The sequence below is a fragment of the Acipenser ruthenus genome, chromosome 10, assembly GCF_902713425.1.
Source record: "Acipenser ruthenus chromosome 10, fAciRut3.2 maternal haplotype, whole genome shotgun sequence".
Taxonomy (NCBI): Eukaryota; Metazoa; Chordata; class Actinopteri; order Acipenseriformes; family Acipenseridae; genus Acipenser; species Acipenser ruthenus.
In genome coordinates, this window is record NC_081198.1 from 40,474,966 (window position 1) to 40,491,886 (window position 16,921).

The 16,921-nt window shown below is 35.8% G+C and overlaps 2 protein-coding genes across 5 annotated transcripts in view; both read left to right on the forward strand.

Annotated features, from left to right (window-relative positions):
- Positions 1–4,119: 4,119 nt before the first annotated feature.
- Positions 4,120–6,637, forward strand: LOC117409396 (ATP synthase F(0) complex subunit C3, mitochondrial-like). Of its 2 annotated transcripts, none has more exons than XM_034015392.3 (5): positions 4,120–4,211; positions 4,421–4,515; positions 5,438–5,515; positions 5,819–6,015; positions 6,371–6,637. In XM_034015392.3, exons 2-5 carry the CDS (start codon positions 4,477–4,479, stop codon positions 6,483–6,485), a joined length of 429 nt encoding a protein of 142 aa, XP_033871283.1. In that variant the 5' UTR covers positions 4,120–4,211; positions 4,421–4,476; the 3' UTR covers positions 6,486–6,637. The 2 variants fall into 2 exon arrangements, with proteins under 2 accessions (XP_033871283.1, XP_033871275.1); XM_034015384.3 differs by having other exon boundaries at positions 4,145–4,235.
- A 144-nt stretch (positions 6,638–6,781) lies between these two features.
- The window catches only part of LOC117409383 (cyclic AMP-dependent transcription factor ATF-2-like), a 29,055-nt gene continuing 18,915 nt past the window's right edge, over positions 6,782–16,921 (forward strand). The window contains exons 1-8 of one of the 3 annotated variants that reach the window (XM_034015352.3): positions 6,782–8,216; positions 9,295–9,364; positions 9,778–9,874; positions 10,247–10,365; positions 10,500–10,628; positions 11,184–11,362; positions 11,653–11,767; positions 12,515–12,592. In XM_034015352.3, the coding sequence (XP_033871243.1) occupies positions 9,317–9,364; positions 9,778–9,874; positions 10,247–10,365; positions 10,500–10,628; positions 11,184–11,362; positions 11,653–11,767; positions 12,515–12,592 (765 nt within the window). In that variant the 5' untranslated portion in view covers positions 6,782–8,216; positions 9,295–9,316. The other 2 variants (XM_034015371.3, XM_034015362.3) reach the window with 2 other exon arrangements.

Consider the following 16,921-nt stretch of genomic DNA (forward strand, 5'->3'; position numbering starts at 1 on the left):
TGTTCTATAAAGATATTCAGTATTTTACTCATTTGCTTTAAAATTATTTATTTTTAATCTGTGTTGCTGCTTTGAGTATGAACATATTGCATATAGAAATCTTAAATAACCTAGATATTTGTAATTCATTTAAAAGAAGAGCTTTGGCAGGTAACAAATACTTATTTTATTTTCCTTTTCCCATGTAAATAAAAATTGGTCACTATTACATGCATCTTGGTTAAATTCCACTCAAAAAGACATTCAGTCTGTCACAGCAGCCTTTAAATCAGGCTTGATGATTCAAGGTTTTTCCACAAGCTAATCTACACCATGCTTGATGACATCATACTGTAACACAATGCAGAAATATTACTAGGTTAATTTCCAGCTGTTTACATGTATACTTATGAATTACACTTCTGAAGACAATAGGACTGTGTTTTTAGATATCATGTTTATTTAGTTATTTTTTAGGGAATTGAAAATAGTAAAAAAAAAAAAAAAAAAACTGTTAATGATATTATGTAATAGTTATATTATTTATCACAGATCAAACTGTATTTTCACAAAAAAAAGTATTTCAATTGTAAAAAAAAAAAAAAAGTATTTCTTTTAATTCAGTTTTTAAACGTTATGAAGTTGTTGTCAATCTCCTGTGTATCTGTTGCTTTTTTTTTTACATATAGTTCAAGTCTCCGATATTGATGTGGTAGGGGCAGCGGCAAAGCAGATGTTTTCTTCTGTCAGCTAGGCTTCTACAGCCTTGTCAAGTTCCACTGAAGAACAGAACAAGATTTTCCTTTTCCTTATGAGCTACAATAACAGCAGAATAGATCGGGCAGAGATTGCTGAAGCATTTGACAGGATGTGTTACATCCACTAATTGTAATTCATAAAGGTTAAGGAGGTCAGTGCTGCTTTATGTGGCAGAATACAACCACCTGAAAATTCATGTTGTAGGTTTGGCATATAAATGACAAGTGTATGACAACAACATACAAAATTTTACCTGTGAACGGACAGCGGTGGGTAGAGTTACACCGTGTTAACCCTTAAATGTCTACTGTTCACAGTTATGAAATATATTATTGTTTCCATGAATTACTGTAGCTCTGCCATGTAACACAAACAATACCTGCTGCACACAAAGGTATAAAATGTACTTCCCTCAGCTCTCAATAGATAACAGTACTGTGATAGGCTCCCGAGTCTAGTGGACCCTTATTACCTGTCTAATAAACTGCGTTGGTGTTATCACAAATAGTATGAATAACGAGATTGTGTTCAAACATGTTATATTACTTGTGTTTGCAAGTATTAGTTCTAAAAGGTTAAACCAGATCATGTTTTCTATGTGTAACTGTAGACAAGGTTTTAGACCAGATATTCACAAGTTATAGGCGCTCCCTCTGCTGGTCAATCATCATATTTCTTTTTTTAAAGGAGATTTTAATCTTTCAAACAAAAGAACAAAATGCATTTTTTATATGTTTTATATTGTATACTCAAAACTCTGTCTTTAATATCATTTACTCAGGTGAAGCCTACGGTATCATACCACAACACTACCGGTTACCTCTTCAGTGTCTGTAAAATAAGAAGCAGCACTTTCCAAAAGAGCAATATGCTATCCTCAAAGATCACATGCATGCAGAAATCAATAACAAAAAAATATACTGAAGAGAAAAGATTATAAATAATGCTCACCTGACTGACTGAACTTTACAGTTAAAGGAATGTCTTACGCCTCTCCTATGAATTCAGCACAAATTCCTATTATTAACAAAGGTGTGTTATTATTCTCCCTATTCCTTTCTCTTCACACATGCACCATCTAACCATCTAGGCTCTTGCTGATCCAAACCAGCTGAGACTGGACCCTTATCTGATTAGTAATTTGCCCAGAGTTCTACGCATCTATGCCATTCACAACCTGTCTAACCAATCAGATCACTCTGTTGCAGTAGATTATGTCACAATCACAATGCACTGTTAATACTGGCAGGCCTCGTCAATTAATAATAAAAAAAAAAACAATTATTGCTTAAGCATACATACAACACTGCTGCATGATAACGTGACGACACCTTGCACACACTTTATTTGCATTGTACATTTTTGTCTAAATAAAGCATAGCATTGAAGAAAATGAGACTTTTCCAGTCTTCCAACACATCACACTGAATGTCAAATCTCATGTATCAAATTGGCTTAACTGTTTTTATTGTCAAAACCAAACTCATTCTAAGAGAAAGCACAGGTGATTGTTGCTATTGCTTTCCACATGTATACAGCATTACAATCCCACACTCCATTTGTATCCTTGATTCAGCAGTTTCAGTTGAGCCTTCAGGACTATGACTCAAAGCCTACACAAAATGTACAGCCAGCACCTGAAGAATCAGTAGGGGATACTTCAATTATAGGACCCAGCACAAAGAGACGCATTTCTCACTGTGCTCATTACCTTTGGCTTCCTGCCCCAGCAGCAGGCATGCAATACATCAAGAATATAAATTCTCTGTGTGAATTGTTACACCTCCAGAAGTAGGTGCACATAAGTAGGTTCTTGGAATATTTCCTGTGGGATATAAATGCTAAAGGCACACATCAACAGGTACAGTGTAGATACTGCATGTATGAGTAAAGGCTTTTGTAGTTTTATAGCTGCATGATATTACAATAAATCAATCTGCAAATGCTTTGCTTACTTTATAATACATGAATTTACTATATGTCATTCCACTCCGATGTATGCAGTTGCCAGAAACCATTTTAAAATTGCATATACCGTAGCTTGTAAACCATAAGTTGAATTACTTGTCTTTTCTTTCAACAAAATGATGAGACCAACACACACCTTACATAAAGGTTCAGGTTATGGGAAAATGTATTAAAAGCCTTACTAACATTGGTGGAAGGTTAGGACTGAAGTACAGGGGAGCAAATATTGAGCCGAAGAGAAGTCTGCCTCTATGACAACCCCTGTAGTGTCGTTGATCACTGGACAGCTGATTATTAGCACTGGAGGAGCAAAGTGACGGTTTCATTCCAGATTCTTTCAGGTTTGTCATCTTGATGATGGCATATACAGTATCATCACTTTAAGTCTTTTTTTTCTTTGAACTACACTCACAGCTTTATTGCAGAAACAGCAATCGTCTCAAAAAACAACTGAACATCATAAAACTGTTAGTGAAATACAATAGACTTGGAGTAGGTGTGAATGGTAAATTTTAAAAAAAGGGTTTAACTCTATATGCAACATATGTAGATATACTAAAAGAAAAGTCTTTCTCAGTTTCTTCAGAAAACTTTTTGTCAAAAGGTTTGTCAAATCTTTTTTTAAGTTTAATTTACTATACTACATACTCTACCATTGACTGTTTTACATATACAGTACTTCCAAATAGTGTAATTTTTGGAAGTTGAATTAAAAGGACTCTGAGTGGGGTTTAGGGGCTCCGGTCTGTCCTTTGACAGTACCGGTGTCGTTTGATGACACTGTGTGTGTGTGTGTGTGTGAGTGTGTACAGTTGTTTTGGGGTATTACTCTATACATGTTCGGATATATTTCATGGTGACTGAACTTTTTCCTGGAACTGACCAGCAGGCATTTGTACTCTTCTGTAAATGTAACTGGTTTTTTTTTTTTCTTCCACGTTTTATTTGCATCTAATTACAAAATACACCAAGGATAAATATCCTTGCAAAAAAAATAAATAAATAAATAAATAATAATAATAATAATAATAATAATAATAATAATAATAATAATAATAATAATAATAATAATAATAATAAATGATTCATTCTTTTCAAAGACTGTACTTTTCAAAACTATATGTTTAAACAGACATCATAAAATACATGTTTGAAAGTGGTTCAAATGCTGTCAAAACTTATTACGATGTATTTTATTGAATTTATTCAGTTGTTTTCATTAGTTCCATCTTTTACGGTATATTTTAGATAATAAGTAACTAATTTCATATTAAACTTTTTTTTTTGCTTACAGTATTAACCTGATTTACATAACCTCCTATGTGAATGTTACAGTCTTCAAATCAGGATCTTATTCATAGTGCACCAACATATGTTCTAACATTTTTATTAATAAAGTTGTTGCAAAGTGACCTTGAAAGTCACCCTCTCACCATCCGGGCTTCTATATAAATAGAGGTATACGCATGCGCAATAGTTTCCAATCGGTTCGACCTCTGTTGCCGGTGAGTGGAAGGAAGCTGTATAGAGTATGTGAAATTAGTACTTTTGCAATCACATATCATCCTCTGAGTAAATGCATCTGATTTAAATTATTTAACTGGAATTAAATTCTGTAAACAAACATTTAACAGAGCAGATTGTTTTAGTGTCGCTGCAATTCATTTCGTGCAAAGAATCTCCATTGACCTTAAATCTTCCTTGTTCTTTACAGAGACAGACACGGGTTTATGATCAAAGCCGAAAGTAGGAGCAAATAAATAGTCAAAAATGTACGCCTGCGCTAAATTCGTCTCCACACCTGCCCTGGTGAGTTTTTTGAAGAAATTGTTTTAAAAAGGCTTGATTTCGCATTTTTTAAATGTCTAATCTCGTCTGGGCCTAGTGCTGAACTTGAGATTTTTTGTACTGTTTCCTCCCCCCCGCTGATGTTGACCAATTGGGTCACAAGAAGCATTTGGTTCTTGAAACGCACCATGCCTGCAAGTTATTGTAATGGAAATAAAATATCACTTGCGTGCAGTTGTGTGTTTCACTTGTACAAACGGAGTGTAACATTGTAACGTTACCAGTATGTTGCATTCAAGGTCATGTGGATATTTTTCCTAAGCTTTAGTGTGCTATTTGTCCACTCAGTATACATTAAATACAAAGAGCCAAAATGTCATGAACATTCAGTTTGCTTGAAAAAGAGTTAGCACTGTGTTAATATTTTAATGTCGCGTTGCAACTTTTGGAAGGCCTTGCTTTCTTTAAACGACGTGGAAAGAGGAGCAAGATGGAGGGAGGGGTACAATCTTCTGAGTTTGGGGAGTAGTTTAACGGTTAACAGTGGTAACACTTTGAACCTGGTGTATGCGACTGAGAACTTACTTCCAGGTTATGCAATTGCTGCTTACACCTTTACTGGTTTAATTATGAAGCCATTGTAGGTTACAGAATGCAAAGCCTATATCGCAACCCGCTTGCAACTTTTGTCAATCATTTTTGGCACAAATTTAACCTATTGGATACCAAAAGGTTTCAGCTTTGCAAGTTGCACTACGTTGCATTTAGAGTTGATGTTACACGGTTAATAAAATGATGCTGCATTTGTGTAAGGGGGCAGGGGTGTTAAACTATTGTAACTTGTTTGTTTTTTTCCAAAGACTTGACATGCCTTTTGTTATTGTCATTCAATTGATTGATGAACCAGAAGTGTTTCTCATGCCATGTGTTTAATTGAATGCAGGTCCGTGCTGGATCCCGTGCTCTGTACAGGCCCCTCTCGGCATCAGTGTTGTCCCGGCCAGAGGTTAGAACTGGAGAGGTGAGTTACAGGTGGTTATGCTCCACTCCTGTGCTGGTTGAGAACTGAAGAACTCCAGTTATTTATTATCGGCATCATTTGCTCTTATTGGCATTGATGCCTCCCTAGAAAATATAAATAATTCCTAAGTTTAACTTTAAAAAAAAAAAAATGAATACGTTAAATCATATGCTCAATTAGAAACATTGTTTTATGTAAATGTCCTAGTTTGAGGGAGGGGAACCAAAACAACATCATAGATGAAAGCAATCCAAGCTAACCTAATATACTAATTTTGTATTTGAATATGTCTTGACTTTTCAGGGAAACGCTGCACTTGTGAGTGGGACACAGAACACTTTCTCTCAAGTAGCACTGAGGGGGTTTCAGACTAGTGCTGTCAGCAGGGACATTGACACTGCTGCGAAGTTCATTGGTGCTGGTGCTGCCACAGTAGGAGTGGCTGGTTCTGGGGCTGGAATTGGAACAGTCTTTGGCAGCCTTATTATTGGTTATGCCAGGTAAGAACGTTTAGAATGGGGAGGTTTGCTACTGTGTTCTGCAGAACGCAGCTACAATCAAAACGTTCCGGAATATTACATTTAGTAGTGGGCTCTGACTGAATATACACATGCAAAAAAGTTCTAAAAACATAATGAAAAACAAATGTATTGTACAAACATTTTATTTTCTCAAATGGCAATCTGGTTTAGGCAAGTTTTGTTTTGGTCATTGATGCATTAAGCATTGTTTCTTAACATTTCTCTGGCTGAGAGCAAGGACACTAAATTTATCATTTTTCCTTTAAAAAAATGTTATGAGCCTGCAGTATTTCATATTCAAGTAAATTGTTCTTTTTTTTTTCCCCCTCCACAGAAACCCATCCCTAAAGCAGCAGTTGTTTTCCTATGCTATTCTTGGATTTGCCCTGTCTGAAGCTATGGGTCTGTTCTGTTTGATGGTTGCTTTCTTAATCTTGTTTGCCATGTAAAGGTTCTGCTTCAAATGTTGGCACAATGAATATCCAGATGTAACTACATATTTACAGTGGTTATCAGAACTGTTCTGTGTTTGTCATGAAAGTGTACATTTTCCAAGTGTGTTGAACACTCAAAATAAAACAGTAAAAATGTGTGGAAAGAATGTCACTGACTTCAGTTAAAATACATGGCTCTGATATATTCCAAATGCAGAACTAAATCACCTTTTCTGGAAATCAAGTTTATAATTGAGAGACATTATAGTAAAACTTGCTGCCACTGGTATGTAAATGAGACAAGTATTTATCATGATTATGTAATTTCAATTTCTTAACGCCTTTTGGTTAATCTTTCCCTTGGATCCCATTTAAAGTTTCAACACTGTTAAACATGCAACAAATGGTATTCTTTTTTTTTTTTTTTTTTTTTTTTTTTTTTTCATACTAAAGCCTTTATGGTAATCTAAGTATCTTTTATTTTCAAAATGTGAACTCATAACTGTATAATTCACGCCCACAAAGACATGTACGACATTTGATGCAGCCTCTTTAGATTTTTGACCATACACTTCCATTACACTTAAGTGATTTTATTCAACAGCCATCTTGTGTGTGTTTGTTTTTTACTCATTTTTGTATTTTATAGTATAAAACTAAGCCTGTAGCCCTACTTGACTTCCATATCTTCTATTTCCTGCGCTATAGAAAGCTGTTTTAATTACTGGTCTTTACTGGGTGTTTTTATGCCCTCTGCCATCCCTCGAAATGCATGATAAGCTGCAATCTCTGTTGGCAATGTGACTTTAAACCAAATGCACATAAAATGAGACTCCTAGTGTAATGCTGTGTTTCTGCCTGGCACTGGGATTCAGTGGACAGCTGTTTGAAATGGATCCTGTTTGTATTCATCACAACGAGGACCGACTATGACAAAAAAAAAAATCTTGCAATTTGTGTTCATATCTCAACACTGTCATGTCACTTGTGCTGGAACAGTTGGTGGCAATATTAATTGTAGGACTATGGCCCCAGAATGAAGTTAAAATGTAAATGTCAGATGTCGTGCCTGTGTTTGAATGGGTTTACTAAAACAAAAAATACACAAGCATATGCACTTTTTTTCCCCCCTTTGCTACACAATTTTCAATATTTGAGTTCCAAGCACAGACTGAATGATTTGGGGAGTGTTTGAAAGACATTGAGGTGTAATACCACAACTGTAGGGAGACCTATGACTCCTGCATGATTGTATTTGTATTTTCTCACATTTCAATAAATTCAAGCACCAATCACATTAAAACTGAATGCACACGTGATCTTGCTGGTACAATCCATGTTACTCGGTTGTTTTTTTTAAAAAAAACATTCTGTAATGTAGGGTGGGTATCAAAATGGGGAAATTTTCCAATGGAGAAAAATCTTAAAGGATAAGTAGGCTAAATCATGTTAGGTACGCAACATGCGCATAATTGTATGCAGATTCTGTTGGGAGAACTACCTTTAACACACATTTACATGAAATACAATGCGGCACAGTAATCGGGTCTGTAAATAGTTGAATTCCTTCCATTCCGAATAAAGGATCTTTCCGCTGCAATCGCAGGCAATCTCCTTCAATCGGTGTCCCGTGTTTTGTCACGTGTTATGGTGACGTTTTGTCATCAACAGACAGTCTCGGGGTTGTAATCGCGAGATTTAGTATGAGGCTGTGGGATTTGGTCCTCGGAAAGGTTGAGCCCGTGGGTAAGTTTGTAAACATTGACCGTATGAACTATGACAGCTGAGGTAAACAACGACTGTAACAGGTTTGACTGTTGCCAGCTTTTATAGAGAAATGGTGAATAAGCATTTAGTTTTTTTAATGGGCGTTGCGTGTATTTAGACAGTGCAGTAATAATATGGCGACGACCATATATATACCCAACCCAAGAAAGTGTGAGATGTTAATATTATGATGAAGGACTGGGTAAACAAAAGTACCATTGTCTGCTGTTTATATCTTGAATGGAACGTATTTCTGTAACCATTGACCCTGCTGAAATGTAATCAGTTACGAGCATGATATGTTTAAATTTGATGCAACGTACCCAATGTACGTTTTGCGGTTTCCAAGTTCCCAGGTAGCGCAAGCAGGGATCTATTTCCATCCATTTGCGCTGATTTTATTAGAAGTGTAAATACTTTATGATTGATTGATTTATTTGTTTTTTTAATACAGCTGTTATTGTGTAGCAACAGAGGATAGCTGTACAGTCAGTAGTAATGTAATTATGTGAGTTATATTAATAACGTTTGTAAATACAGCAACTACATCAAAACATTAGTATCTACACACCTACTAGAAAACAATTTAACCTTTGATTTTAATGGTAATACGCTCTCATTGAAAATCAAAATGTGTAACACTGAAAGTTAATAGGCAGAATGTTCTTTCCTTGTTAATCTGTTCATGTTGTTTACATAGAAATGTTCAATTTACAATTTGATGAATTGCACAAATTCAAAACAATGTACCGTATTTGGGTTTCTATAGTTGTTCTGTTATCCATTGTAACACACAAAAAAATAAATCACATTTTTCGGTAAACAAACTACCATCTCAAGAGGCCATGATTCTGTCATGCATTTTGATGGGCAACCTATAAAGTCTGACTTTTACAGGCCTGTGTGCATAAGAATTATCTACACTCCCTGAATTTGCCTCGCTTATTCATGTTTTGCCACCATAGAAACCCTTCATGGTCTACATGTGTGTGAAAACTTATTTTGATTAACGCTGCGTAAAGATTTGCACCTTTTAAATGCCCTTATTTAAATGTAGGTGATAAAAGGATCTGCTGAATATGAGTGATGACAAACCCTTTCTATGCACTGCTCCAGGCTGTGGACAGGTATGTATTTATTTTTAAGAACTGTTTAAATATGAAAGACTGCTCTTGATTTAAACACAGACAAATTACAACAAAAAATTGTTTTCATTTTTAATATTCTACTATATTTTAAACTGTAAGGATGATTCATTTTTTATCTGCCTTTGCGAATATATTGTGGTATAGGGTTTTCTTTACTTTTATTATACAGTATATCAAACATTGTAATTTAATTCCATTCTTTAAATACTTATTGTAACTATGTCCCTTAGTATTACAATTTACAGTATTTTATCATGCGTCAAACCATTAAAAAAACTATTCCTTATTTTCAAATGAAGATTGGTTTTTGGGTCCATTGATTTGATAAAGCTCATATAACCATTTATTTTTGTAATTTCTAATTTCTGTCTCCACTTTTTATTTATTTAAAGCGTTTTACTAATGAAGACCATTTGGCTGTCCACAAGCACAAACATGAGATGACACTAAAGTTTGGTCCAGCACGTAATGACAGTGTCATTGTAGCTGGTTGGTATTGAATTTATATACATTCACTCCTAATGAAAGAACATACACTGTATAAACTGTGATTCCTTTAAAACTGTATATTTGTTACACTGATAAAGTCAATGTCAGACTAATGGCAAGCCCAATATGTTTGTGGTGATGGGTATATACTAATACACAGAAGCCTGATCATAAAAAGTCCTAGGCTTTTTATTATTCTTATATCATGGAATGGCCCACTTGCTAAATTATGTTGAGGTTCATTCAAACATAAGGCACGTGGCTTTACTTTGATTGTGTTTGTGTTAAATGTATAGTTGGTAAAACTTGGTAAAGATAGTGCCCACCACATACTGGAGGTAAAAAAATGTACTGTTTTGTCGGTCATTTCAGACCAAACTCCGACACCAACCCGCTTCTTGAAGAACTGTGAAGAAGTGGGGTTGTTTAATGAACTGACAAGCCCTTTTGAACATGATTTCAAAAAGATTGCAGAAGAGGACATTAAAAAGGTAAAATACATTTAAAAAATGAAAAAGATTGCATAGCTGAAGCATAGGCCTATGTTTTATATTTGTTCTTCTGATAAAAAATGATGATTTCAGAATAGAATTAATTCAAAATAATGGTGCTTCATGTTTATTAGATGCCCTTAGATTTATCTCCGCTCGCAACACCAATTGTACGAAATAAAACCGGAGAGCATTCAGCAGTAGAAAAAACACACCAGGACAGCCCACTTCCTCATCCAGAATCCACTACAAGTGATGACAAGGTATTACAATTAAAGAAGCCTATATTAAAAAAAAAAAAAATGATGTGTTTTTCAAACTGCATGGTAAATGTTGCTAACTGTCTGTAGACAAGAAGACAAAATAATTTAAAAAGTATTTGAATTAAAAATGAATTTTGCTTATGAAGATACATTTAAACTTCATACTGTACAGTATTATTATTATTATTATTTATTTCTTAGCTGACGTCCTTATCCAGGGCGACTTACAATTGTTACAAGATATCACATTATTTTTACATACAATTACCCATTTATACAGTTGGGTTTTTACTGGAGCAATCTAGGTAAAGTACCTTGCTCAAGGGTACAACAGCAGTGTCACCTACCAGGGATTGAACCCACAACCCTCCGGTCAAGAGTCCAGAGCCCTAACCACTACTCCACACTGCTGCTACAGTACATGAAAAGAGTCCTCTTATTGGGAACAATTAAAATGTTTTAAAGAAAAAGGTTGAGGAATTATTTTAAGAATATGATTACTGACTTATTCTATTACTCATTTAATACAGCAGAGCTTTTATATGGTATTTTCAGGAAGTTTCATTGCAGCAGATTGCACATCCTACATCTACTATAGTTCGTCCAGCATCGCTCCAAGTCCCCAGTGTACTTCTTTCAAGCTCAGATGCTAATGTTGTAATACAGCAAGCACTACCATCTCCAACATCTAGCACTGTCATTACACAAGTTCCATCCGCAAACAGACCAATAGTGTAAGTAGCTTGAAAACGTTACTTATTTACTCAATATTTTTTGTACGTTCTTTCTTTATGCCATGTGATTTCATTTTCATGTGATTGTAAGTTTTATTTTGTTTAATTGGTTGGGATTTCTTGATTATTTGATATTCAGCATGTAGTTTTAATATGGTGTTTTGTTTTTTAATTTGTTAAAATAGAGTTCTGATGCTGGAGTGAATTTAGACTTTTAATATAGAATTTGTAACTTGCTCTGTTTTAAAGTATTTCTTCCCTTTTTCTGTTTTTTTGCTTTTTTCCTGCAGCCCAATTTCTGGCTCTTTCCCTGTACTTTTACAACTCCCTAATGGCCAGACCATGCCAGTTGCTATTCCTGCCACAATAGCAAACACCAGTGTACATATGTCTACTACAATCCCAGTAAGTTTAAAATTAAAAATAATAATAATTATTATTATTAACTGCTGTGATTTATGTTTGAAGAGCACATTTTGCATTCAGTTTACTGTATTTGATAAAGATTTAATTCACATTCTGTTTTTTGGGGGGGTTTATTTCTGGGGTTTTTTTTGGTCTGTAATAATTTCTGTTATATTTTGTAGCTGTTTGTTGTGATTTACTTTTATTAAAGAAACTTCCCCACTTGTGTGCCGTGACATTAATAGACATTGTAGTTTTATCAACATACTTAGTATTTAGTAAGTGGAAGTGGATCATTTAGGGTTTCCAGTGTTTATTATTTCAGAAACCTTTTCAGCTGCTGTCATAGAATAAATAGAGTGTTGAGTTTTTAGCTAGCGGTAGTGATCCTGTGTTGGCTGGTCTGACTGCTGGATTGGAACACTGAACAGCAGATGATTAGCTGCTGATAGTGTCACTATGGGGAAAAGTCTTCTGTCTTTTTGTCTGTAGGGATTTCACTTCAAACACTGCAGGTGAAAAAAAGATGTTTCACACCAACTTGTATGAGAATACTATTTATAGGTTGTGTTTTGCCTTTTTTTTTTTTTACTTTTTCCCATCTTGAAGTGATTGCACTTACAAGAATATAGGGCTTTGACTGAAATATCCCATCAGAAGATTAGTGTGCAATTTTAAATTACTTTCACTGTATGTCATCTGTTTTGGGTTTTAAAAAGTCTAAATTAGTTTTTGTATTTTCATCAGCTTGTCACCGTTGTGCCTAATGTTCCTGGAATTCCAGGACCCTCCTCCCCACGACCTGTGCAGTCAGAGGCTAAAATGGTAAAACATTGTTCTATTTAAATCTGCAAAACATTGGATAAGCTCTTAAATTAATTGCTGAATGTCAACAAATCAACATACTTTTCCTATTCTTCTGCAATGATAACTGCCATATCTGAAATATAGCATTATACATCCCCACGTGTTGCTATAACTGTTTAAATAGCATACCTGTAATTTATCTTTTCATTTTTAACATACTGGCAACTTTTTACACTTATAACTTTAAAGTCTGTTTCAAATCTCTTTTCAAAATGGAGCATGGGGTTTGAGATCTGTCCTCTAAATCACTGCAGGAAGAGAGATTTAAAAAAATAAAAAACTGAAAATAAGTGCTCTGGTTTTTCTGTTCTGTATCGCATCATGGATCGTTATTGCTGTGTTGCGTGTTTGACAATGTGGGCAATAATCCTTACACTATCAGTGCACTAGAGTGACCATTTTGAAAAGAACTTTGAAACAGACTTTAAAGTTAGAAGTGTAAAACATTGTCAGGATGTTAACAATGAAAAGAAAAATTACAGGTATGTTATTTATACGTGGGGACGTGTAACACTATTTTTTGGTACTCCTCTACTTACTCATTAATGCATACTATCAGGGCACCACTGCATTCATGGTACGTCCTTGTTTATTAAAATCTTTGTCTATTTTTGAAGAGTTGTTGATAACCTATTCAAGCATACAGATATTTAGTATGTAAGCAATGGCCTACAAATGTCCCACCCCAACGCACCACAGACCAGCAGGGGTGGTCCAACACTTTCCAGGATGCAGTGTGCGTGTGTGTGCGTGTGCGTGCACGTGTGTGTGTGTGTGGTGTGTGCGTGCGTGCGTGTGATGTGTGTGTGTGTGTGTGTGTGTGTGTGTAATACTCACATAAACCAGCAGAGGGACATCATGTTTAATACCAAGCTGTTTATCTAAAAGTCATTTTTTCTATTTTGTGTTCTAGTGATGTTTTAGGTGCCACTACCAGGCCATGTTCAGGGATATTCTCTGTGCATTCTGTTATTAAACATGGTAATGTTTAAAAAATGTTAAATTGCATTTAACACTAGAAGCCCCCTGGCAGTCATTTTGGCATTTGGTTTTAAAATGTAATTTTCTCCTGTCGTGTAACACATATGGGGCTGTGCGTTCGTGTACCTTTCTGTCCGTATGTATTAAATATTCTCACAAAGCATGAAATGCGGGAGTGCATAAATAAAGGAGATATATTACATTATACCTAAAAGCACCGGCAGCAGTCACATTGACAGCCACACAGAAAACAATTGTATTTTCATTATACAGAACGGTATTCTACTTTTATTATTTTTATTTACCAGTCCTCAACGTGTTTCGCTGTAATCAGATTAGTTTCTACTCTCTGCCTGAGTGAATGACTGACAGTCTATTGTTTTCAATCAGCCTTTGGAGGCTGGTGCCTGTTTGCCAGCTGCGCTGATTTGGTCAGTCAATTAGCATCGGGACTAGTGAAAATAAATACCAGAGACCGTGGAGTTTTACAACGCAACAAAATATGGAGTTGATGTTTTGGATCAGATGGCACGGATGTATTCCGTGAAAGCTGGCTCCCGACGGTCTGTTCAGGTGTTTTACAATGTATTGGACATCGCAGCCATCAACTCCTGGGTACTTTACAAAGAATGCACTGAGAAATATTTACCAAGGAGAGAAAATATTTTAAAGTTAGCACAGCAACTTTGCTAGAAGCATTTGAAGCAGAGGGAGACTGCCAAGCGTGTACCCACTGCTGAAGCTGGCAACCTCGCTGAGAGCCACAAGAGACACCAATGCCAGGTTGGCAAGTGCAATAAAAATAAAACTTCGGACATCTGTGCCCTGTGCGGAAAGGCAGCATGGAGAAGTGCATTATCTGTGTTGATTGTGAACAGCCTTAGACTCAAGATAAAGGAATACCCTTTTGTCGAAAAAAAGAAAAATAAATTAGACTTTATTTTATAACTTCTTGTGCTGTGCGCTTCTGTAAAATGTTTTTTCTAAGTTTATTTATCTACGTTGTTCAGTTGCTTTTGCTCATCTGACAATAAACCGATTGCTGTTAAAAAGTTAAAAATGTAAACTGATGTCTGTTCAGGTGTTTATTTATTTACATTTTCTTGTTTTGATTCGTAAAATAAATGTTCATAGATATATATATGCTTCGTTTTTTAGATGTTTATGTGACGTAGTCAATAAAAAAAAAAAAAAAACAATTACATCCGACCTTTCGTTATACTATTTACAGTGTTTTAAATACAGCCGTCAGAAAGACTGCTGCGGGGCTTCTAGGTATGAGTATATCTCCGGTCCTTCTAGTGTTAAAAATGGAATACCAATCTCGCTCATAACTTGTTGGTCTTTCAAAGTCATAACGTTTCTGCAACAGTGGGAATTAATATGTGGCCTAATAGGCCCCATTAAGTTCTTCAAATATGTGCTATAAATGATTATTATTCTGTTAAAAATAATTAGTCATCATTGGTGGAAAAAGTGAAAGCTGAACCGTTACTTTGTGAATAATAATATCCTTTGTGGCTTCATTATTTCAGGATTCCAAGCAAATTTAAATTTTTGCCAACTGTTTTTCTGGATTTAGGTGCCTGTAACCCCAAAAATGCTGACTCTCCCATTAAAAACGTGTGTCAGTATTTATGAGGACGCTATGACGTCTGTATATTTAAAAAAAAAAAAAAAAAAAAAAAACCCGACATATTGCATGTTTCAAACTGAAGTGTGAGAAGGATGGTAACAATCTGATCAAATACAAATGTCTGGAAGCCCAGAGGTGTTTTAACACCAGCAGAAAATAAAATATGGTAACGTCAGTTTCATGCAACAGGAGTGATGGTGACCAAACATGTGCGAGTACTGTTGTGTAAAAATGTACCATAAAATGAACCATTGCTTTCAAGAAATGTAGAATAAGAACAACGAAAAACCAAACAAAAATAAAAATACTCTGAGGGTTGTGCCATTGGCTCCTAAGGCAAACCGTGTGTCTGGAGCCCTGTTATTTGTATATTCAGGATTATTGTTTCAGATTAGTGTTGGAATGAACAACTTTGTTTTCACAACTGTGGGCTAAATAACATTTGCTATGTAAGCAATAAGCAATCACCCATGACAGAATGCGCAATAAGATGTGTCTTAATTTCTGTTAGTGTTTAACTAGAAAAAATAACAATAAATACTTAATATCTAAGTGTCCTGAAGTCCTTAACTACCAGTATGGCGGCAATCATTTTTTTACGCTGTAAGTATGTTCATTAAACCATAAAGTAGCCCCTGCTCTCGAAGTACACTGTCCCTTTTTTGTAATGCTCCTGCTGTTACATTTTTCAGTTGATGAAACTAAGATAGAGACAATTAATCAAAATGACACTCAAAATAAATAAGTGTGAAAATGAATGATCACACAAAAAGTATGTAATTATTATTTTTTTACTGGATTGCCTGGATTTTTACATTTTAAATAATACTGGATAACAGAGAATTAAATTTATATTATGGATCTTTAATCACAGTGAGACATATTACAGAGAAGTAAAATTAACAGCTTAACTACCAGAGGAGGGGGTAGGGTTGTAACTACCTACCCTCTGGGTACCCAGAAGCATAAAACGTTAGGTTACTTACCATAACCCTGGTTCCCTGAAAGAGAAAACGACCACCAAAACGTTACGTATGGGATATGCCTGCCAGTTGGTAGGTATTTTCTGAGCTGTCTATACCAGAGCTGCCGATAGGCCCCTTCCTGGGATGACGTTCTCGGTCCCGCCTACCGAGGTAAAACCGTCATTCCACAGGAGCCATTTCTCTTTTTGCATCGAAGCCGTGAGGGCAACCGATGCGACCTCGCTGGTTGGTGGTCGTCTTCTCCTTCAGGAAACCAGGTTTATGGTAAATAACCTAACGTTCCCTTTCAATTCGAAGATGACCACCAAAACATCACGTATGGGAAATGTATACCAGAGCCATCGCAAGGGAGAGGGAAAGGCAGCTTACGAGGGATGCATCAGAACTGCTTATCACTAGGTTACCGGTGCAAACGTACAACTTCAACGACCCTCGTGCCTATTGAAGGCAAAGCAGGATCTACCACATTCAAGCTGTAGAACCTGGAGAATTTATGCGGCGTAGCCCAGCTAGTCGCCGTACATATATCTGGCAGTGAGGCCCCTCTGAAGAGGGCCCAAGATGTAGCCAACCCTCTAGTAGAGTGTCAGCTACTCTCCCAGGTGGGGGTAAACCAGCACTGTCATATGCCACAGAGACTGTATCCACAATCCAGTGGGACAGTCGCTGTTTTGAGAGGGTTTG

Bases quoted from the DNA above. Each gene is read 5' to 3' on its own strand.
- LOC117409396 (XM_034015392.3), top strand. From the start codon at position 4,477: ATGTACGCCTGCGCTAAATTCGTCTCCACACCTGCCCTG. The intron at 5,516-5,818 runs GTGAGTTACAGG...TTGACTTTTCAG, and splicing joins CAGAGGTTAGAACTGGAGAG to GGAAACGCTGCACTTGTGAG. The intron at 6,016-6,370 runs GTAAGAACGTTT...CCCCCTCCACAG, and splicing joins CTTATTATTGGTTATGCCAG to AAACCCATCCCTAAAGCAGC.